At 35.5% G+C, this 24,553-nt stretch overlaps 1 protein-coding gene across 1 annotated transcript; it reads left to right on the top strand.

The window, feature by feature from the left end:
• The first annotated feature begins 430 nt into the window (after positions 1-430).
• LOC105254669 (collagen alpha-1(IV) chain) lies at positions 431-23,501 on the top strand. Its single transcript, XM_025413213.1, has 27 exons — positions 431-644; positions 1,430-1,472; positions 9,120-9,264; positions 9,835-10,101; positions 10,441-10,742; positions 11,089-11,223; positions 11,300-11,407; positions 11,781-12,002; positions 12,086-12,274; positions 12,338-12,454; positions 12,654-12,818; positions 13,011-13,313; positions 13,468-13,851; positions 14,536-14,742; positions 14,840-15,008; positions 15,207-15,334; positions 15,683-16,121; positions 16,489-16,838; positions 16,928-17,194; positions 17,297-17,468; positions 17,885-18,130; positions 18,363-18,728; positions 19,044-19,259; positions 19,565-19,936; positions 20,547-20,718; positions 21,295-21,409; positions 22,263-23,501. The coding sequence occupies exons 1-27, from the start codon at positions 625-627 to the stop codon at positions 22,518-22,520; spliced, it is 5,877 nt and encodes a 1,958-aa protein (XP_025268998.1). The 5' UTR covers positions 431-624; the 3' UTR covers positions 22,521-23,501.
• Positions 23,502-24,553: the final 1,052 nt, after the last annotated feature.

A 24,553-nucleotide genomic window follows, 5' to 3' on the forward strand; every position in this document is an offset into this window, starting at 1 on the left:
TCTTCCTCCTCCTGTTTCTCTTCTCTCTTCGGTCGTTTCTTCTTCGTTCCCCTACCAACCCCGACGAGAGACGGGTTGACTCCGTTGATTCGGCTGTTCGTTCCTTCCTCTCCTTCCTCTCGCGTCCTCTTTACCTTTAGCTTCCTCTTCTTCTTCTTCGTCGACTTCTTCCTCTTCTTCCCGTCTCGGGGTCCAGAGTTTAGCTGGAGGCAGGGAAGCAGGAGCGAACCGATCGCACTCTCTTCTCGCAGGAACGAAAAGACCAGGGAGATAGAAGGAGAGAGAAGAGGGGACGATCCCCCGTCGACGTCGGGGAAAACGAACGGACGTCGCTCGTCGCGGAAGGCTCGAGAGAAGGCTCTCTCTTCTTCTCGCCCGGTCCTTTCGGCGGAGGAATTCTAGCGCTGGCGTGGCTCGGCGCGACGGCCGCCTCCACCTTCCTTCCTTCCCTCCACCCGGAGTCCATTCAGAGCCCTCCCTGGATGGGACGGTCTGCACACACCATCGGTCCGCTCGGTGCCCGGTTCCGCGCGATATTTTGTGACTGGCCTGTCTGTGCGGTGCTCGTGCTTTAAGCCTGTGCTACTCGGCTCCCTAGACCCGTCGAGGAATAGGGAGGTCGACATGACCCGGTTGGGATTGCGGTGAGTTTGCTCTACCGATTTTATTTTCTTTCTCCCTCGCCGAGATTCCGTCGCGCCTTCGGTCTCCTCGTCTTCTCCTTCGCCTGCCTCTTCTTCTTCCTCTTCTGGATCCTTCTCGCCTGTCGCCCGTTTTTCTTCTTGGCTCGTCGCCCGGAGGGGGATAGTTTCACCCCCGGTGCGCGCGGGCTTCCGCGGAAAGACGAGAGGACGTCAAGGACGATCGCGAGCGGTGCGAACGAGACGAGCCGAGCTCGCGTGCGCGCAGGAGATCGTCCTGCCGGTGTCGAGCCTCGACGCAGCCGCAAATCGTGCCACCCGTGTGATTCCTCGCTTCTCGCCCGCATTTTTTTCATCCGGGTAATGTACGTGCGCGGGTGCGGGCGTGCGTGTATGCCGAGATTTTTTTCTCCTTTTTTATTTTAGCGATGAATATTTACTCCGTTCCTTGCCTCGATGACAGCGTTGATCCTCCGCGAGGTAGAAGCAGCACCTTGCGAAATCGTGTACACCGCACTTTGACCTCTCAACGTTGACTCGCGCGAAAATTGCAGTGATGTGTAGGATGATTTTTCTCTCCCAAGTGATGCTGCAAAATTAATTTTTGATATTTTAATTTAATGATAATAGTTTGTCAAGATTCTATCGAGGAATTTTTTCTTTTTTTAAGGAAAGATTTATTTTTATTTTTTCACACTTTTTTCATTTTCGATTCATTCTTTTATTCTTTAATCTACTTAATCCATGCAATTTTTTAAAATATAAATGTTGCGCATTTCTGCTTTCAGATTCATCGCATCCGCAGTTTGCCTGGCCGGGATAGTTAGTGGGGTACGTATTAAACTTGTATACACTGATTTTTTGCGAACGGTCATGGAATTATAAAAAAAATCCTAGCTCGATACTTGAGTATTTTTCATGTCATATTAATCCATATTTAAAAAAAATATATTTTTTTAAATTCCGTTCAAAGTCGAATATTTCTTTTGCAAAATCGCATGTATCCGAAATGCGCACATTACACCGTTTTAATTAATATCCCAAGACACATTTTATCGATGACACATTAATCCTATTCGATCGATATCTTGATCGATCGCGATCGTGACAGGTAATTAAGTCGGGAATCGCGGATGTAATTTGGGGGACGGTGTTTTCACGTCAATTTGCGTATATTCGCGATCTTGCGGTACATCCCGTTGACACGACCGGTTCGACTGGCTCGCGATTTGTTTCGTCGATCCATTCATCGGCCAGATGTGCACGCGTGTGCACCTCATACGACGCTTGATGCATGCATTCTAGCGACACCCACCTTGTGTCATGTGCGCTCTGCGACACCTTCGCCTTAAACGAAAAAAAAGCCAGCTCTAAATCGCGATTGAAGTTTTGCTGCAATCATGTGCGATTTTGACGCATCATCCCTTTTAGAGAAGGACTTTATATATATATATATATATATATATATATATATATATATATATTCGATAGAGTGCGAGATTCGGCGAAAGGTTGAATTTGAATTCTCCCGTTATCAAAGGGATGATTATCGTGCGTTTTGCGAAATTAATATTCAAATTATTCTCGCAGTAATTTCGAAACAATCCGCGCACACGAGCTCTCGAGATTGAAAAACAGAATGTTACGCATCGCGTTTCGTTCGTACGCGAAATGTCATGAAGGGGAGAAGCGACGCGGGGAGTGGGAAGGGGGAGAGGGGTTTCATGTAAGTGGCGGAGTCTGTATTTTAAGCACGTTACACTACTGCTCGACGATAAGAGAATCATTTTATGGAAAATTACCAGGCATGTGACAAATATAGCGGTGATCGCGGAGGATGTAATAAAACAGTGACCAGGATTTCGCTAACTCGGACTGTGTATTTGATCGCTCGTTGCATCGCGACGCCTATATAAGAGGGATAATAAAATACGAAAGGCAAAACAACCGATATTAACTGGATGTGTTTATCTGTTACTTGATTATGCAACTTGATATTCGATTTTTTTTCTGTCCTCAAAAGCAATAATACGATACATGTAGACATTAGATCCACTTTCCAAATAAATTTAGAGTCGATTAATTTTCGTTATTCGTATATTTTCGCAAAATATCATTCGCTAAAAAAATATCCGTAGAATCGTTAATTAAAATCACAATGTTGCTCTTGCTAGATTAAATAGAGACTTTGAATAGACGCGTTATTTGTTCAGAAAATTGTATTTTTTTACAGAAACGTTCATTTTGCAAGACTGAAAATCTTTGATTTTTGTTCCAAGTCGAATAAAGACAAATTATTTCAAATTATTTCGATAATTGTGATTTTTATTTATTGTATTAAGCGTGTTTTACAAGATCGCTTAAGTATCTTTCGACAGTAGCACCCAAGTGCTTCCTCTGTCATCAGCATTCGCGTCGCCTTTTCGCAGCTTTTCTTCGGCTTAGTTCCTCGAAATGCTCAACCGCAGCCAAATAGCACAGTAGGAAGCACCCAGGACCCTCTGCCTATAAAGTAACGTCAATTGCATGCCATCTACGTAACGCTTATTGCAGTAGACTGCAGACTAGTAGACAGACTTCCAATACACACGCAACTGCAATGCCTACAAAATAAGTAAATTATGCCGCAAGTAAACAAAGTGTTGCTTGTTTCGACAGCTTTCTGTAAAATGCATGAGAAACTATTCACATAATTTAAACATTCTCATCTTTGGAACATTTCTTAGAAATTTTTTAGACATTTTATGCAGATTTTTTGCAAGATTAGATAATTCATTCATCAGTCATACTCTTCCTGCATACAATTTACTATTGCATTCTGGATCAATCATTTCTTCCTTGACGCGATTACTCCTTCCTAGATTTTTCCGGTAAGAAGTCACACAGATGACGGGAGCGAGAAAGGTGTTAGATCTGAAATAGGGCAGTCGTCTCTTGTAGACCCGTCCGCCTACGGCGCCGTAACTGCGTTCGCTATAATTTTATTACCACATACGCGCCCTTTCCCCTCCGGCTCCCCCCTCTTTGTACACACGCGCGCGTGAGCCGCGACCTGGCTTAGTCACTACTGGAAATAGTCGGCAATTGAGCTCGAGAGCTCGGAACTAGTGATTTTTCTTCGTTTATTGTTAATATACTCAGTATCGGAGTCCTTGCGGAAGCGCACCGAAATAAGACAACATCGTCTCATCCACCTGTTCGCGATCATTCTTTCCTTCTGCAATTTCACTTTTATTCTAAAGATTTTTCACAAATATGGGGGTTCCTTGAAACTTCGGTGCAATTTATAAAATTTAGAAAATTAAATTGTTAATTGAAGTTTAGAATTTGAAGAATAACCCATGTATTTTTAGATAATTTGTTTCAATTATTTTTATTTTCATTTTTCTCTCTCATATTATTCATATTATTTTGGCAAATCAAATTGTCGGAACAAAAAGTAAATCTTTATTATCTGATTTTAATTAGGCTGAGGATCATATATTAAAAATTAACAAGTATATTTAATATCCCTATTTAATTTTTGTGATTCTCGAAGAAGATGGAAAAAGTCTCCTTCATTTTATCTTCCATGATAAAGATTAAATCTGATTACAAAACTTTTGACTATAAGGTATTATACAAGAATCACAGTCAACGTTATAAAATTAAAATTAAAATAAAAATTCGTAAAATTAAAATTCCATATCTAGAGGACTCCGTGCAAATTTCTTGTGTATTCCTTAAACATCCGCGATAAATTCCCCGCAAATAATTCGGCATGTTAACAGATTAAAATCGGCAAACGCACCAGTATCTCGCCATTCGATGCTGGCTATGCATTATGCTCACGAATGCGCGTGCCACGGGGTCAGAAAAAATGTCGAGTAATGAATTAGCGTATATCTCATCCCACGTAGAGTTAACGTCAGCGTCGGCGACATCGTGATGGTTAAGCGAGGGCCTCGGATCTGACGGCGAAGATGAAAAAGAGATGCGGGCGAGAGGCGGTAAAGAAAAAGAAGGCCGAGAGAGACGAGAGGAAGAGAAGACGGTGAAAAAGGTCGCCGATGAGGGGGACGGGACAAAGAAAAGGGAAGGGGGATACTCGCAGAGTGGATCCATCGTGTTGTCGGTCACAATGTACTCTCGTCTCTCCGACGTTGCGCAATCGCGGATTCACGAAGGCGGCCGAGATAGGCGATAAAGGGACAATTCTTGAACCGTCACGAAAAGATATCACATATCTAAAATAAGAGAACTGGGTTAGAGTGGTTTCGTCAAACGAAATTGCTGACGAGCGTCGTGAATTGCGTCCTCTCGACGCACGAGCGAATTTCAATCGCCCGGTCTCGTATAATCGTTCGCCTGACTGCCTGTCTTGCGTCGTCAACCGTCGATGTAATGGCTGTAAATCGACCGATCAGTATCAGGGAGCCTTGATTTAGCTCGAGGGACGTTAACCCGGTCCGGTCACGGTGCTGTATCACGCGTTGCGAGATCAAGCCGCTGATTTTCAACCCGGTCTCTTCTCTCGCGATGCCAAGGAGTCTTTCGGTTAACGTGAATTTATGCTACTGAGCTTTTTAAACAATGGTTCATAAGAATTTCCCTCGATAATGAGGATATTTCTTTGATATATAAAGTTTTTTTAAACAATCCGACGAAATTGAAGCTGATTTTTCACTGATAGAAATTTAATAAATAATGGTTCATAAGAATTTCCTTCGATAATAAGGATAATATTTCTTTGATATATAAAGTTTTTTTAAACAACCCGATGAAATATTGAAGCTGATTTCCCATTGATAGAAATTTTATATATTCGTCTGCTCCATTTTGTCGCGTTATTTAATTTTTAATATAAAGTCTCTTGATAAACTTTATTTTCAAATAGAAAATTTATATATTCGTCTGCTCCATTTTTTCGCGTTATTTAATTTTTAATATAAAGTTTCTTGATAAACTTTATTTTCAAATAGCAAATTTTAGATAAAAATTTATTATTTTTTAATGTTACCTGTCTCTGTATGATTTATTATTATCTTCAGAACAATATAATTCTTTTAAAGTTTCTTTATTTGCAATTTGAAGTTTTTTCAAACTGAAGCCAAATAAACAAAAATATTAATTATCCTACAGAATTCACTTTATATTCAGTATAAAATTGTATAAAAGTAATCATACATTGTCGGTCACGTCATATAATTTCTTACAGACACCTGGTAATTATAAAACGCATCCATCCGTCATTCGCTCTAGGACTTTTTATACGTCCATATAAGGGAAGCAGCTTGTTCGTGTGCAATTCAACATGAATGTGAAATTGAAACTTTTAATCCTTCTACTTCTCGCATTATCCGCGGTATCAATTCGTGTTGGCAGTTATCATCTGCATAAATCGCATCTCATGAATCGCGTCGGGCAGGATAATTTCACGGTTTACAGATTCGCACAGCGTGGCTGTATCTCTATAGAACGGTCGATCTATTGTCCGATGTTGGGTTTATCATTGAGACAAAACCTCCCTGTGTCGCTTTCCTACCGGTTTGGGGTTTACGGTCGACACGAGCAACTTCCGCGCGTGGCTTTGATTTCTGTTTCCCCCTTTCGCACAATCTGTATGAACATGATGACGTATGAGCGCGCAATAAGCCGAAATTGAGTACATTGATAAAGAGAGAGAAGGGAGGAGAGAGAGAGAGAGAGAGAGAGAGAGAGAGAGAGAAAGCAATTTGACAATTTTATGCCACTTTGACGTAAACTATTTTGCGCGATTTAAATGGCGTACATTTGTATCATCGGATTTTGTGATGGATCAATTTGAGAGAGAGGGAATTAGATATGAAATTAATGTTCGATGTATAAATAAATCTTTAATACGAGATAATTTATGTGAGAGGTATAATCCCAGCTTCGCAATATTTTAGGGGATTTTGAATAAACTTTCTCTCGCAAAAAATGGAAATTGATTTATCGATTATTAATCCTCGAATATTTCTTAAATTATAGCCTTTCTCTTTATCCCCCAATGCCTTCAAATTAACTTTTAATTCTCCCCAAACCTGAAACTTAAGGATAATAAACAGCTGTTAAAATCTTAAAGAGAAAAATTAATATTTAAAAAGTCGTGGAAGGAGAGAGAATATTTTATAGTAGCTGTCACATTTTTATCCGATTTAATCCAGAATAAATCTGAAGGAATTAACGAAAAATTAATAATCAAACAAGATAGCAATCTATTATCTGTCCAATAATGTCATACAAGATGCTACTTCGATGTGATTAAAAAATTTGCATTCGCGATCTATGGTTCGGAGTGTCAGTGATTTTTTTGTATCTATAACACAAGCTGGCGCAGTTTTTCGAGTCGTACGGCGCGCATGAATGAATGAAATTTTAAAAGGACACTCTCGTCGCTTCTATCATAATACAATGATGCAGTACATGTGCATGCAATGCAGTCTCGCTTTGAGGGCGGCACGTCATCTCGGGATGATAACCGGCTATCTCCCCGCGCGCTTCCTGTCAGCGCGTGCCATCTTCGAGAATAGAAAAAGGAAAGGACAAAACCATGAAAACGAGGACAATGACTTTCGGGGAAAATGATGACGCGCATCGCTGCGAAATGAATGCTTCTCGTAGGGAAAGACGCATTCCGCTAATTAATCTTGTTGTTTTGATCTCGTCTTCGCGTTGAATGCGAATGATACGCGTACAATATACAACCTTGTTCAAGGCTTTTAATGAATGGATCTAATTTTCGTCATACAAGCTACCTTACTTGAATTGCTCCGTTTTTGCGATATATTTAAATACCGCGACGAGTCATTGAAAAGAACGCAGATAATTATTACAAAAAATAAATAAGTATCCTTATTAGTTTCAGGGTTCAAGTTTCTCCGAATATATTAATTAAATTGTAATAAAATAGAATGATATATATAATTATAAATAATATTATATATTTCTCTTTTAAATAATTTGGTGCTAAAATGAAGTAAATATTAAAGAGCGGCAACTTACGTAAAATTTGTGGAAATTCAATTAATTAAAATTTTGACTGGATTGACTTCATTACTCGTCTCCATAACATCGTTGCAACTAACAAGCGTTAATCTCACATTTCCGACTGCAAAACGAGATTCTCTCAGGAATGTTCCGATCTGATAACATAATTAATCTCGGTAAAAACGGACGCGAGAGCGCAAGAAACGAAGGGAAGAAAGAGACACGATGAAGACATTAGAAATGACCACTAACGCCGAGATGGTTTTATCTTCTCTCCTTTCCGTAAGCGTACAATCGGTCGGTAAAACGGCTCTTTTTGCGGCATCGTACCGTTTGCCACGAGGCCGTAGAAGAACGATGCTCTCGGTGGATAAAGCGTAAATCTTGGCCGCACGAAATGCGAGTTAAATTTACAGCCACGCCGTACGTTCTCTTGTGTATGTCATGGAACGCATACCGATAAATCTCATAAGAATACCAATTTAATGGGCGCACCACGCGAGGGTTGCCGGGGGTCAACTTAATGTTATACGAGTAAACCGTCACTCGCACGTGCTCGAGTGAACGACTCTTGCTGTTGGATTTTCCGCAAATCAAGAAGATATATCCTGCTGTTATTAATTCTATAAACTCTATGTAAATGCAAATGTATATTAAATGCAAATAAACTCGCTATGCAAATCTTAAAAATATATGTTAGATGCGCAATCGTTTAGATTCAATCTACGGCGAACAAAAACTATTTTGAGTCTAGGCAAAAATGAGATTGTGATATAATCTCATTTTTGCCTAGACTCAAAATAGTTTTATGTCTAGGAAAAAATGAGATTATATCATAATCTCATTTTTTCCTAGACCCAAAACATTTTTATATTATAATATATTGAATGCAATGCATGATTTTATATTATATTGTATTGAATGCAATGCACAAATTTTTAGACTTGATTTTTCTTCAATAGTTTTAGCTTTGATATAAAAATGTTACTTTTTTTATTTCTTTTTTTATTTTTCATACATAATATAATGCAAAAAAAATATTGTGAAGCACAGATTCATTAAAATTCATATCTGCTCTAATTGATATAAATTCTTCGAAATTCACTTTTTTGATATTCGTATATTTTGCGTTATTGCCTCGAAAATATCTCGAAAAACGAGAATTTTTTTTTAAAACGAGAATTGCTGGTTTTAACTGACCATGACTAGGTATGATGTTCTACAAGCGCGATGTGAATGTTTTAAATGATATACTTTTCAAATTCCCGAACACGTGGCTTTCTGTCACACATCGTTAATCGCGGTATTATTGTCCGAACATATTTTGCTCAGCGAAGTTGACAAACGAGAATTTGCAGCTTTTTTTTGTCGTACGCCCCGGTGTACCCTTAATCCGTCGCTAATATCGCGTTTTATTGATCGCAACCTACTACGTGTACTTATGTGATACCATTTACGGAACTTCTCATCTACGAATATTTGTTTTAGCAATTTAACACATCAAGGCCGCTACCGGTCGTGCCACTGGAACGAGGTGATATCGAAGCGCCTTCAAACATTAACGACGATGAATACGACAGTTCGTTGGGATGGAGAGACAATTTAAGAGACAGATTTTTTACGGACAACGAAGGTACTTGGACAACATGCCGCTTCATTTTCGCTGCTATAATTTATGTGAGAAATAGAAGGATGTATAATACACAATTGTATCTAGTCCTTCTTCCCTTGATTTGATCACTAGGGAATAAAGAAATTGAGTTTTCGATTCTATAATAAGAATAATGATGTGTCATACATGATAATTTTGTGATGAAATTAATATATCAATTTTTTACAACTAAAATAATTAAAGAAAGAGAGAGAGAGAGAAAAGTGAAAACTCTCGTATAAAAAAATATTCATGTAGATACATTTTTCTATGTAGTTATATTTTTGAATAAAAATTTATATTGCGAAATAAAAAGAAATCAATATATACCTCCTCTAAGCACTAGTATATTTTATTTCGTGCAAAAAATATTATTTAATTAAAGAATATATTATTATGATATCATATTGTATCATTTTTCTCCGAGCTGAATATCGGTTTTCATCGCGTGTAACGAATCATTGTTTCATTCTCAAAATTTGGCAATATAATGACTGATGAAAGTATCGGAAGCTACCATTAAAAATTACGTTTATTGATTGACATGTCTAGGATACGAGGACCCGAGAAAGCGGAACGTCAGTTCTGCTGACCATTACACCACTCCCGAAGAGAGAACTCAACTATGGAATTACTATAGAAATAGGAATAATTCTTACGGTCAAAGTTATCCGAACCGATATCCTTACGATCGATCATCGCAGGGCGGCTACGACAGATATCCTGATAGTGGCGGCGCGTCAGGATCAGGAATTGACGAAAATCGACAAGGCAGTTATCCTACCGGTCATGGTGAAGGATACTATGAGACATACAGCGGTAATTCATCCTGATGGTGGATTATATGAGAGACAAATTAAAGCGTATTTTGCGTATTTCAAATTTCAAAGTTGATATAAAAAATACATGTTATAAAATATCGTTAAATATAGAAAAAGCTTATATGCAAAGGAAAAATGTATAATTTATATTTGAGAATATTTTTTATAGCTAAGCGGAATTAGATTTTTTTTAGAAAAATCTTTAAATCTTAAATTTTTTCTCTTCTATAGCTTTCTTCAAAATTTACATTTTTTATGCATTCTTAAAGATATATTTGTTCGTAGCTCATTTTTCCCCTGATTGAATTAATTATAATTATTCGTAATTTTCGTTTAGGTGCCGGTGAAAGTGAACGAGGAGGAGGAGGGGGAAGAAGTTCTTACAATTATGGCCAAGGAAGTTCCGGTGATACTTACAGTGGCAGTTATGGGGAGAATTATGATCCGAGAGGCGCGGATTCTTATGGTCGTGAAAGCAGCGGTCGTGGTAGTGGAGTTACTTATGGCAGCCGAGGTGGTTTCTCAGACAACGACAATTATCAGAGCAATTATCATGTGGTGCCAATGCCTGGAGCACCCAGTAATTGCACTGGATCAGGATGCTGTGTGCCCAAGTGTTTCGCTGAAAAAGGTTCACGGGTTAGTTTTCGAGAATTGACAATAAAACTTAAAAAATAAAGCGATAATTAAATATTTAAATGTAATTTTTACGAAGATTGAAAAATATAGTTGCATTTTATTTTGTTTTTATTTCTTTATAATGAAGATATATGAAATATATACATGTATATATTTCATAATTATTATATTCTCATTCCTCTTATAAAGTTTTTTGTAAACAGTTAAAAATTTAACAAAATAAGATAGACATCATTAAAACCATTTTATCATTTCCTAATCACATTTATGGAATTTTAATGTTTTTTGAAATAATATAATTTTTGAAATTCTCATCTATAATTCAATTTATCATATTTTTATTCAGGGACCGCCTGGATTAATCGGGCCGCAAGGTCCTAAGGGACAACGAGGTTTCCCAGGAGCGGAGGGTCTTCTCGGTCCCAAAGGTGAAAAAGGAGATCCCGGCCCGCAAGGTCCGCATGGTGTGAAAGGTGACAGAGTACGTGTATATGATTCTCATATGATGATGACATTAACTCAAACTTTCTCCAAGGAATAATTTTATGTTATTAAAGGGAAAAATGGGTATGCCTGGTTTTCCCGGTATAAATGGTGTGCCTGGAGTACAAGGATCACCGGGATCTCCTGGTTTGCCCGGTCGTGATGGTTGCAACGGAACGGATGTAAGTATTATCTAATAATGAAAGAGAATTTTAAAATAATTATATTCTATAATTAGTTTTTAATTTAGTATCTCCTATTAGATATCTACTTTTTAAATGTGAAGATATATAAATTATAAAAACTAAAGAATATCATAAACAACTCAATAATATTATTTAATAATAATAATAATTCATTCAATTATGATTTAATGATAATAATAATAATAACAATAATAATGATTTATATTATTATTATATTATTATTATTATTCATAATTCTAACATGTTTTATTAAAAGCGATTATATTGTTAATACGTTTTTTTAAATAATAATGTTACAATTAATATTTATTAATATGAGAAAATATTTCAAATTTATAATATGTTTTAGGGTGCTCCCGGACGTGACGGTCTTCCCGGAGAACCGGGACCTCGTGGTTTTCGAGGAGTGTCCGGTCCTAAAGGAGAAAAGGGACAGCCAGCGTATGCCGGTTCTTTTCCCGTGGGACAAAAAGGTGAACCTGGTATGGACGGTGTAAGAGGACCTCCCGGTCCACCTGGTTTACAAGGAGAACGAGGCCCGTCTGGCCTGAAGGGTGAACGAGGCTCTTACGTAAGTATTGTTTAAATTTGTCAATTAAATTAGTTTCCTTAAAAATAATCCTACATATATTTCATTATTATATATAAATCCAGGGTACTCCCGGCCTACCAGGTCCGAAAGGAGCGAAAGGTAACATGGGTCTCGGATTCGAAGGACTGAAGGGAGATAAAGGTCAAAAAGGAGATCCAGGACCTCCTGGTACAACTGCGCCTATTATGCCATTCTCAGAAGTAACGGAAGTAACTGGCCCGCCTGGAGAACAAGGACAAAAAGGAGATAAGGTATATGAAGAAATATTATCCGTTTTGTGTTACGCTCGAATCTAACTCGATTCTAACATTTAGGGTGAAATGGGACCGGAAGCGCAAAAAGGAGAGCCAGGATTTATAGGTGATCATGGTATACCCGGAGGATCAGGTCAAAAAGGAGAAAAGGGTCTTCCAGGAGCTCCAGGTATTCGTGTGAGTATATTAAAATTTTTTAAAGATTTAATAAGTATAAAAAAAGTATAAAAAAATAAGAAAATGATATATAACAAATATTATTAATTTATGATATAAAAAATTAAAAATGTAAAAAATTTATATAATTTATATAAAAAAATTTATGATATTATATAAAAAAAGAATATGAAGAAAGGATTTTTTTTTTAAATTTTAGGGTAGAGATGGTTTTTCTGGACCTCCTGGACCACCTGGACGAAAAGGTGATCGAGGTATTGATGGATTGGAAGGACTTTCTGGACGCCCTGGCAAGAAAGGAGAACCCGGTCGAGATGGACCGATGGGTGTTTCAGGATTACGAGGACCTCCTGGCCCACCAGGAGTAAGTCTTATTTTTTAAGCTTAATATAATTAATATACATATTATATTAATACACGTACAAAGACAAAGAGATTATTATCATAATTATTTTCATAATTATTATTATAATAATTATTATAATTATTTTCATAATTATTAAGTATTATGCTCATAAAATTTTAATTTATGATTTTATTAAATATTATATTATAGGGTGGTAAAGGAAGACCGGGACCACCAGGACCAAAAGGACCACGTGGTTTTCCAGGGCCTACTGGACCGCGAGGAACAGATGGTTTTTCTGGAGATCCAGGACCAAGAGGTCCCATAGGCTTACAAGGAGGTCCCGGATTACCTGGCATTCCAGGTCCAGAAGGTTTACCGGGAGAAAAAGGTGGAAAGGGTGAGCCTGGTTTGACCGGATTTCCCGGAGGTCCAGGACCACGTGGATTTGACGGACCACCAGGACCATCAGGACCGCGAGGAGCGCCAGGAGAAAAAGGATTATCGATAATGGTAAATATAATTATATATTTCATTATTATATATATATATATATATATATATATATATATATACGATTGTTATGTTATTTAAAAAGTAATTAAAAAAATTAAATTATAAAAATAATTATATATATATATATATAAATGATATATATCTGGAATAGGGTCCGAAAGGAATGGATGGAACGCCTGGTTATGATGGAGAGAAAGGTCAGAAAGGAGAACGGGGTTATGCGGGTGTCCGAGGCCGACCGGGAGATTCCTTAGATGGTATTCCAGGAGCTCCCGGTGCGCCCGGTGAGCCTGGAGAACCGGGAGCATCAGGAAGAGACGGTATACCAGGCCTTCCTGGAGAGTTAGGAGAGAAAGGAGATGTTGGCGGTCGTTGCATAGATTGTTTACCAGGATTGCGAGGTGTTAAAGGAGATCGCGGTGCAGATGGTATTCCGGGTCTTACTGGGCCTCGAGGACCGCCCGGAGAACGCGGTTTCCCTGGAGAACCTGGATTAGACGGACTACCAGGCGCAATTGGACCTCCGGGACAACCAGTATGTTAATAATTCTAATTTATAATTAATACATTTTTTATATATAATTATCCTATGCTAAATGTATTTTAAATATACGTTCAAAGATATTTTACTTTTTTAACTTTAAGTTATATAATATAAAGTAACATGATAAAACCGATATAGATTTTATTGCTCAAAGTAGTATTTTAATATAACAAAATGCAATATACATCTTGATTTCATTTATTTGTAAATACATTTAGGACAAATATATTTAAATAGAATTGATCTCAAAATAAGATTTTTCATTAAAAAGATATTGTATTAAAAAAAGATATTGTATTAGAAAAATATATTGATATACTGAATTTTAAATTATAGTTTTAAATTATATTATTATTATAAAATCTCTACTTTCTTTTCAATAGCAAAAAATTTCCCTTTGAGTTTTAAGGATTTTTCTAAAATATTTTTGCTTTCATAATTTCTTGAATCAATATTAATAAATCTATAAAACAAAACATTTATTTTATTAATTTAGATAATTTTTCTAAATTTATATATTTATATTATATATATATATAAAATATTATATTATACATATTTTTATTTGTAACATTTAATTATTATTAGTCTTGACATATATGCATGTATATTATATAAGATACATATATATATATTGTAATTATCAAATAAAAAATGTATTAATTTTTCAATAAGGGAAAAGATGGTATACCCGGTGCTCCAGGACCTCAAGGAGAATCTGGAACTCCAGCGACAGTGACATGGAATATGCTTAAGCTAGAAAAAGGTGATAAAGGAGCGCGCGGCGAATCTGGTCGACAAGGCCCGCCAGGACCAGAAGGACCTCAGGGAGAAAAGGGAAGACCCGGATTTGAAGGATTCCCAGGACTTAAAGGCACTCCAGTAAGATTAATTTTTTAATTACTAGTAATTAAAAAAGTTATTAATATTTTTCTGTTAAAATTTCCATACGTCAAGTTAAAAAATTATTACTTTTTAGGGAGATCGTGGATTCCCAGGACAAGATGGAGTTCCAGGAAGACCAGGTACACCTGGACGAAAAGGAGAAAAAGGATTAAGCGTAAAGGGTGAACCAGGAGAATCAGGTAGACCAGGATTTGTAGGACAAAAAGGAGAACCTGGCTTATATGGTATTAAGGGTGAAGCTGGTAAGATTTCGTTCATTTCTTAAATTTTTATCAGTTTTTTAGAAGACTTTATATATTTTTAAAAATATGTCAAACATGTATACGTACCTATGTACCTATATATACACATATATATATATATATATATATATATATATATATATATATGTTTTTTTCACAAGATATAAAAGATATATTTATAAATTTTTCTGTAACTAGGTCAATGTCCACCACTTCGCTTTATGAAAGGTTTCAAAGGTGATCGAGGTTTAACTGGAGACAAGGGAGAACCTGGACCACCTGGTTTAGATGGATTACCTGGTGATAAAGGCTTGCAAGGTTTCTCGGTATGTATACTAGTTAAAAAAACTTATGAAAAAAATATTTTTGTCAAGACAAAATTATAAGACAAAATTTATATATATATATGTATGTATATATGTATAGTAAAAATATTTAATATCATACATTAATATTATATTTTTAATATTAAAAATATTTTTAATATTTTTAACATTACACATATATGATTATTTTTTTTATGAATGCATTTTAGTAAGTTATCGGATTAATAATTTAAACTTTCAATATTTAAGAAATAACACATTATTGAAATTCGCAAATAGCAATTAATATTATACACTTATACATAAAGAAATATAATTTTATTAATAATGTTATTATTCAAAAATTAGGGTCCACCTGGTGTACCCGGTCAAATCGGTGCTCCTGGACCTGTAGGTCCGAGAGGATTGCCTGGCCCACGTGGTGATAAAGGTAATATGGGACCTATGGGTTTCCCAGGAGAACCTGGTCGAGAAGGACCTAGAGGTTTCCCAGGTGCCCCAGCTCCGAAAGGTGATAAAGGAGAGGCCGGAATATCTGTGAAGGGCAGTCCTGGTTTACCAGGTCCTCCGGGTGAAAGGGGAGAGAAGGGGCTTCCAGGTCCACCTGGAAAAGAAGGTCCAGTAGGGTATCCAGGATTACCAGGTTTTGTTGGAGAGAAAGGAGACATCGGTGCACCGGGAATAAATGGTTTACCGGGAGCACCCGGTGAAAAAGGAGATACTGGTCCAGTTGGTCCACCTGGTCCTCCAGGTGTAGCTGGTCTTCCAGGAATCGACGGAAGCAAAGGTACGATAATAACAAATTTTAATAAATTAAAAATTATGATGTCTCATAATTTATTATAAATTATTTATTAAGCAAAAATATTTCTATTTATGTCTCATAATTTATTATAAATTATTTATTAAGCAAAAATATTTTTATTTACTATTGAGTTTAAAAACATTTAAAAAAAGGAAAAGTTTGTTTAAATATTTGTAATTTCAATAGCAAATAAAAATATTTTTATTTAATATATAGTAAGTTAATAAATCTTATAAAATGTCATAATTTAATTTATTAGAATGTTAAGGATTAACTGTTAAATGTTTTAAAGATAATTTATAATGATTATTTATTATAATTTATTAAAAATTAATTATAATCATTATAGGCGAGCCAGGATTACCGGGCGAGCCCGGTAGAGCGGGTCTGCCAGGATTCCCAGGCGTAAAAGGTGATCGCGGTGAACCAGGTATTGATGGACCAAAAGGATATCCAGGCAGACGAGGTTTGCCTGGAACTCCAGGTAGACCTGGTGTGGATGGTGAACCGGGTATAAAAGGAGAATATGGAGATAAAGGTTCGCCAGGATTCCCTGGATTACCAGGTATGGAAGGAAAACCTGGTCGCCCTGGCATATCCGGCCTGAAAGGAGATCAAGGATTACCCGGTTCGCCTGGTTTACCGGGACTTATTGGTTATGAAGGAGCTAAAGGTGACGTTGGCTTACCAGGACCACCGGTAAGTCTCTCTCATCTATTCTTCATAATTATATACACATATTCATAAACATATTACTATATGCATTCGACAATTAATTGTGTAATCAGGGAAGGAAAGGAGAACCAGGACAAGTTTCGGAAAAAGGACAAAAAGGTGAGCCAGGAATGCCTGGAATACGAGGTGCTCAAGGTCCTCCAGGACGAGACGGTATCGATGGAGCAAAGGGAGAAGCTGGCAGACCAGGTAATGGTCGTGATGGATTGCCTGGATTGAAAGGAGAAATAGGCACGCCTGGTCGGGACGGATTGCCAGGATTTCAAGGTGAAAAGGGTGACACTGGTGTACGAGGATTCCCTGGACTAAAAGGCGATTTGGTAAGTTTAAATAATATGAATTAAAAGTATTAAAGCGAAATGCTATAATTATTTCCTTTCAATTTATATAATTATTTAACTTCTTTTCATTATTATTAATAGGGTTCACCAGGTATACCTGGAGAACCAGGATCACCCGGAATAGATGGACTTCCTGGAGAAGTTGGCGATATTGGACCACCGGGAGCAACTGGTTTCCCAGGCCTTAATGGCGAGATAGGTTCTCCCGGACGACCTGGACTTGATGGCGTTAAAGGAGATCGCGGTTTACCAGGTAAGAAATAACTATCAGATCTGTATAAATGTCATTTGAGACAGGTAAAAAAACATAATATTTGATAAAATTTATATATTTATGATATATTTTACAATATATATTATAATATATATTATAATATATTTTATTTAATTGTTAAAATTAAAGATCCTTTCGTAATTTAATTAAATATACTAATTAAATATTCTAAAATATGTAAATCAATATTTTAATTATTTTATTTAATATTATATTTTAATTAATTTATTATTATATTTTATTAATTAATTTATTTATTATATTTTATTTATTATTTTATTTAACTATTCTAGTGCCTTTTATTTTATATGCGTTTAATAATGTTTTATTAATATATAAGAGAGGGAGCAGAACATATAAAGCAATAAGTCATGCCAAATAAAACTGAATTTTAGGACTTGTCGGATTGCCTGGTATTTCTGGAGCACTAGGAGAAAAAGGAGATCGTGGCCCTCCGGGACCAACAGTTCAAATTAAGGGTGAAAAGGGAGAGCCAGGTATCCCTGGATTCTCTGGATCAAAAGGAGAGAAGGGAGATCAAGGACTAATAGGTATTGCTGGTTATGATGGCGAAAAGGGTGACAGAGGTTTACCTGGAGCAGAAGGATCTCCTGGACCTCATGGTGCTCCTGGACCTAAGGGTATATTTTTTTAAAAATTTATATTTTTATTAAAATTAAAAAGTTTATAAAATTTCTCTAATTAATAATTTTAAAAAATTTATAAGATATTAATGTGTTTATATATATATAGTGAAGATTTGAAGAAAAAGCTTAAGTTATAATTATTTATCTATAATATATGTTATAATAGTTTTATTAATATTTTGTACGAATTTTTTTATACGAAGCATTTTTTATATATGTTATGTAGGTGAACAAGGACTTCCTGGTATTCCTGGAATCCCTGGAGTTACGATAAAGGGTGAAAAAGGTCTGCCAGGTCTTTTGGGTAAGCACGGTAGGGATGGATTGTCAGGACGACCTGGAGAAAAGGGTGAGCCAGGATTGCCCGGTTTGCCTGGACCAAAGGGAGATATTGGTCCCTACGGACCGGTTGGACCACAAGGTGAAAAAGGTAATCAAGGTCCACCAGGTTTGACTGGATCACCAGGACGCGACGGAGCTCCAGGTCTAGAAGGTGTACCAGGATTAACTGGTGAAAGAGGTCCAAAAGGTGATCAAGGATTGCCTGGATTATTTGGCGCTCCAGGAGAAAGAGGAGAACCTGGTCATCCAGGTATTCAATATTATTCTTATTTTTAATGAATTATAAATAAATAAATATATATATATATATATATATATATATATATATATATATGTATGTATTATTTTATAATTCTCTAAAAAATATTTTTATTAGCAAATAAATAATATATTTATATATATAAATATTATAATTTATGATCTCTTCTTTTTATCATTTAATTAATATTTTAAATATCATATGATAACACAAATATATTTAAAAAAACAATAGAGGCGATAATTTATTTATTTTTATAATTTAATTATTTATTTCTTTATTTTTAATTAATTAATTTACTTTTAGGACCAAGTGGATTGGATGGACTTCCAGGAGAGAAGGGTGAAAGAGGTTGGGACGGTGTTAATGGTCTACCTGGACCGCCTGGCGAAAAGGGTGATAGAGGATATACTGGTGCAATCGGATTGATGGGTGCCATTGGTTACGTAGGACAAAAAGGTGAAAAGGGTGAAGACTGTATCGAGCCGCCGATGGGACCTAAAGGAGATCGCGGATATCCTGGTATATTTTGTTATAATTTCTCTAATAAAATATATATTTCATAAGTTTATAAAAAAATTTTGATATCTTAAAACATAAATTATACATAATTATATATTAAATAAATAATTTAAAATTAAATATATAGTTTAGAATATAAATATTTAAATATTTCCAGATATAAATATAAAGAAAATACAAGAAAATAAACTACAAAAAATATCCACATTAGCCTTCTATGTAGAAAATAAATTTGAAATATGAGATTAAGATTATATTATTTATGTACGACATAATTAAAATTTAAAGCATAAATGTCTTCACAGGATCATCTGGACCGCCTGGTCCTCCGGGAGAGAAAGGACTTTCGGGTCCGCCCGGTTTCCCCGGCTTGGATGGTATCAAAGGCGAGCAAGGTTTCATCGGCCCAGCAGGACCTCCTGGACTGTCAGGATTACCTGGACCAGTCGGCGCGCCCGGTCTACCAGGTCTTCAAGGTCCAGTCGGTCTGCCGGGACTTATTGGAGAGCCTGGTGCACCGTGCGAGACGACACCTGATTATCTCACCGGTATCCTTCTAGTCAAACACAGTCAAAGCCAAGCTGTGCCCGTTTGTGAGCCAGGCCATATCAAGCTCTGGGAAGGATACAGTTTACTCTACACGGATGGTGACGAAAGGGCACATTCTCAAGATTTAGGTAAGTTTTTCGCATCATCTTGTCAATTTTTGCTCAAAATAATATTTTATTTTTATTTAAATTGATATTTAATAATAATTAATTCTGGAATATTTAATAATATTTCTAGCTCAATTTAAAAATTAACATAATATAATTGAGACTGTGCATCGAATCATAAAAAGATATTAACAGATTTTTAATTTTTATAATATTATTATAATATTTCTGGATTATATTTATAAACGCGTCAAAATCTCTGACTTGCATTTTCCGTGCAATTTGCTAGAGATTTATTAGATTCGTGCTGATAATCTCAATTATCGTTTAAAGTGTCATTGCTGGTATTTGAAAATATTATACGCTTCAATTTATTATTCAGCGAACTTATATGCACTGCGCCACATATTTTTATGCGATTATAGACTGTTTAGCATCTAATAAGCTAATACATATTTGCATTTTGTTATGCTTGTTTTTTTCTTATACCTTTACATCATATACTACAACCTATAATGTGATTTGTTTCAAATTGTTGTGTAAAGAAATTATAATCGTGGCAGATCGATGCGCAATTAAAATTTTTTTATGCAAACTAATCCAACTTGTCATATAAATTATTGCAAAACAGGTTATGCCGGTTCGTGTGTCAGAAAATTCTCAACGATGCCCTTCCTGTTCTGCGACGTCAATAACGTCTGCCATTATGCTAGTCGCAATGATCGTTCTTACTGGCTATCGACCAATAGTCCAATTCCCATGATGCCTGTCGAGGAAACAGCGATAAGAGATTATATCTCCAGGTATGTTCAATATGCGCGTTGTATCCCGTCGAGATTTTTGTTTCGAATACACAAAAAAGTGTATTCTTTTAGAGTAGATATTTATACAAGATACAGAACATAAAGCCGAAAGACCTTCAAGAAAAGTTTGTCTTTCAATTTTTTCTCTTATTTTTATATTATAATTTTTATATATTAATATATCAATTCATATGTATTATATATTAATATTAACATTATATATTAATTAATATTAATTAAATATTAATTATTAGTATATATATATATATATATATTTATATATATATAAATATATATTAATATATATTAATATAATATTTAATTAATATTAAAATAATATATTAATATAATATTTAATTAATATTAATTAATAGTAACATATTAATTAATTCTTTCAAATTCAAATATCTCTATAATTAAATATCTGGTTAAAGTTTTTATTATAAAATAAAATTGAATTTGAAAGTTGAAAAAACTTGATAAATATGCATTTTTATAAGCATCATATGAGCTTGCTGACACTTAGATAATAATTTACGCAAGTTTACTTATTACAATTTTGCAATTTTCACGTAGATGCGTGGTGTGCGAAGTTCCGGCTAATGTGATAGCGGTACACAGTCAATCGATAAGCATTCCAGAATGTCCGACTGGATGGACCACTCTTTGGATCGGTTATAGTTTCGTAATGGTAAGTAACCTTTGCCTTGAATTTTATTTACAGCGCACAAGGAAACTTTATGTATCTTGCGTTTTATATTAATTTATGATGAAAATGAATGATGTTTTTAATTCTTTCCATGATATAAAAAAATATTAATAGATATTCTAAATTATAATAAAGCTTTAATCAATTTAAAACTATGAAACTGCATAAAAGATGTAAAACTTTGAATGAAATTAAATCAGATGCAAGGAAAATATCGAATTTATTACATTGCTATAAAAATGAAGAAATGGAATAAAATTAAATCATTTATTATTCATCATATTTAATATAAAAATTAACAAGATTAAAGCAATTAATTAAAATCATATATAAATCAAATAAGTTTAATGTGTAAGATTATAGAGAGAGAAGAGAGAGCGTATATGTTTAAGATATTAATATTGATATTATTAAACAAGTGATGCTTTTTGATAAAAAACATCTTGAGCATTTCACATTTATACAATTATTTTTCTACTATCACCTAAATTCAGAATTCGCTTCGCTATTCAATTCACACGCGCAGGAAGATCAATCATGTCCGAAATAAAACAAACTTTCATCATTCACGGAGCAAAGATTGTTTCTGCCGAAAGAGATCCATTTTATCCAAGACATTCTTCATATCAAAATTTCTCAGCACTTCAACGACATTCGAATAAACTAAAGAAGCATAATTTTCTGATTCTATTTAAGCACAGAAAATGTAGATTTGGCTTACGACTTCGAGCCACGCGAATATTAAAACTTTAACAAGTGTTGAAATGTTTAAACGCTTTGTAAGCTTACTCGGAGGGGTTTATTTATCGAGTAAATATTTTCGTGATCGTTTTAGCACACCGGCGCCGGTGCCCAGGGCGGTGGCCAGTCCCTGTCGAGTCCTGGTTCCTGCCTGGAGGACTTCCGCGCCACACCGTTCATCGAGTGTAACGGCGCTAAAGGACACTGCCATTACTATTCTAATCAGTACAGCTTCTGGATGGTTACTATAGACGACGGCCAGCAGTTCAGGAGCCCCGAAAAGCAAACTCTAAAGGCGGGCAATCTTAGGTCCCGAATAAGTCGCTGCCAAGTTTGTATAAAGAATACGTAAAACACACCACGTGCGCCACCGTTTACACGCAAAGAAATACATACACACATGTACACACATATACACACGATACATTCTCCTCTGCCCCTTTTTTCTTACACGAGAATAGAAGCGAAAATATCACTACGAGTATAAACGAACGGCGATTGAGACCGAACCTAATTTCGTCAAAAGTTCAGATCTCGATGCTGGAGATTCTATGCGAAAACGATCTCTATGTTTATTCGAGACGGTAAAATAACGCGAATCGCGCAAAATACATCTCGTCGCGAGGTGCAGTGCGGAAAATTAGACTCGTTGCAATTGCGCCGGTTTTGATCCCCGATAACGAGCAAGAAAAGAGCGGTAACGTCACGCGATGGAACAACGGAATGGAAGTTCAGAGGACTCGCTTGATTCGCGTCGGGAAATAAAGAGAACTGACGCATTCCTCTCCCTTTCTCTCTCTCTCTCTCTCTCTCTCGTGATTCTTTCTGCCGGATGTGTTCCGCAACCATGTCTTGTCTTCATTATTTCCTATTCCCTTGTCCCCCTCGTCGTGTCTACACTTTACATCCTGGATAACTTCTTTCCCCTCGAGAACCATCCTCCTCTCCGCTCGTTACCCGCTCTTTTATCTTTTCCCACGAGCGCTTCCTCTTTTTCGCCATATGTGTTTTTTTTCTTTTTTTTATATGTATAACTTTACAAGCAAGTGCCTCTAGCGTACTACTCTAGCATGTAAAATAATATATATTTATATCTTTCGTATGAATCTCGTTTTTTTTTTTTTTTTTGAAGTCTAAGTTCATCGTAACGACACTGCCCATATCCAATATGGCACATTTTACATATTGTATATTAATATAAACGATCTTAGCCTGATAATCGTGTGACGCCAAATATTTAAATAAATAGGTATTTTGCTACGTAGCTAATAAAATTCTATTTTCAAACTTGACTGACTCATTTTTGCTTGTTTGTATATCCGACCTTAAATATTTAGTATATAAGAAATAGTATATAAGAAATTTTTTGCATACATTTGAAACAATGAATAATTTTTATAAGCTCCATGGAAATGTAATAAAAAAAAGCGACAGCAAAAAATTCGATGCATATAGATCCATTAATTTCACGCTCGAGTATTTTGATGGCGACTCTGATATCCATATCGATTACTGTACGTACGTTACACAATTTAATTAAAATATGCAGGGAAAAGTGTACTTTAACAATTCTGCTCGTAGGAAATATTTTCTCGAGTTCCTTTTTACGCAGCGCATAATTACTTCAAGACTTTAATTGAATCCAAGAGACGTTAAGCGTCTATTTTATCGTGAGAATAAGAGAGAAATTTTTATTCCCGCTAATCACTACCGTTAGCGTATTTTATTTTGTCTACATCATTTTATCTTTTCTTTGATATGTATAAATAATAATCAGGTAAAAAACTTGTCAGCACGAATGTGTAAAATATATATTCATTAACAAATATGTACAAATGTATTGTCCACGAAGAGTATTTAATAATTCTTCGAGAGAAAATTTGTGTTAATTTTAAAAGTTTCGTCATAAATTTCACATGAATATAATTTTAATTTATAATTGATTTTCTAAAGAGTGGACTTATTATAATAGAAATTTTAATTTTAAACTTCCATTTTCTACAAATGATGAATAAGTGAATGAGGAATGGGTTCAGATTAAATTTTCGATGAAATTTACTCTACATTCATTAAAGAATCTCGAACTTATTAATCTCTCTCTCTCTTTCTCTCTTTTGCTCTCTAAGCCAAGCTAATTGTAAGTGCATTTTACACGCAAGGTAATTCATTTTTTCGTATCGCACGCGAGTAAATTGTCATCGATGGCGATTTTACGCGTATGCTCAAACATCATCTCGTTATGGTAATCTCTTTCCTAAGGAAAAATCGCTAGCGTACTAACGCCACGGCACTTTAAAGTTTCGAAGGGCTGTCTTCGTGTCGAGAAAGTTAAAACGCTCACGGAATTTTGTAAAAGACTAATCAAGATCAATGTCAGTCAAAAAC

This window comes from Camponotus floridanus, unplaced genomic scaffold (genome assembly GCF_003227725.1).
Source record: "Camponotus floridanus strain SB8 unplaced genomic scaffold, Cflo_v7.5 scaffold62, whole genome shotgun sequence".
NCBI lineage: Eukaryota > Metazoa > Arthropoda > Insecta > Hymenoptera > Formicidae > Camponotus > Camponotus floridanus.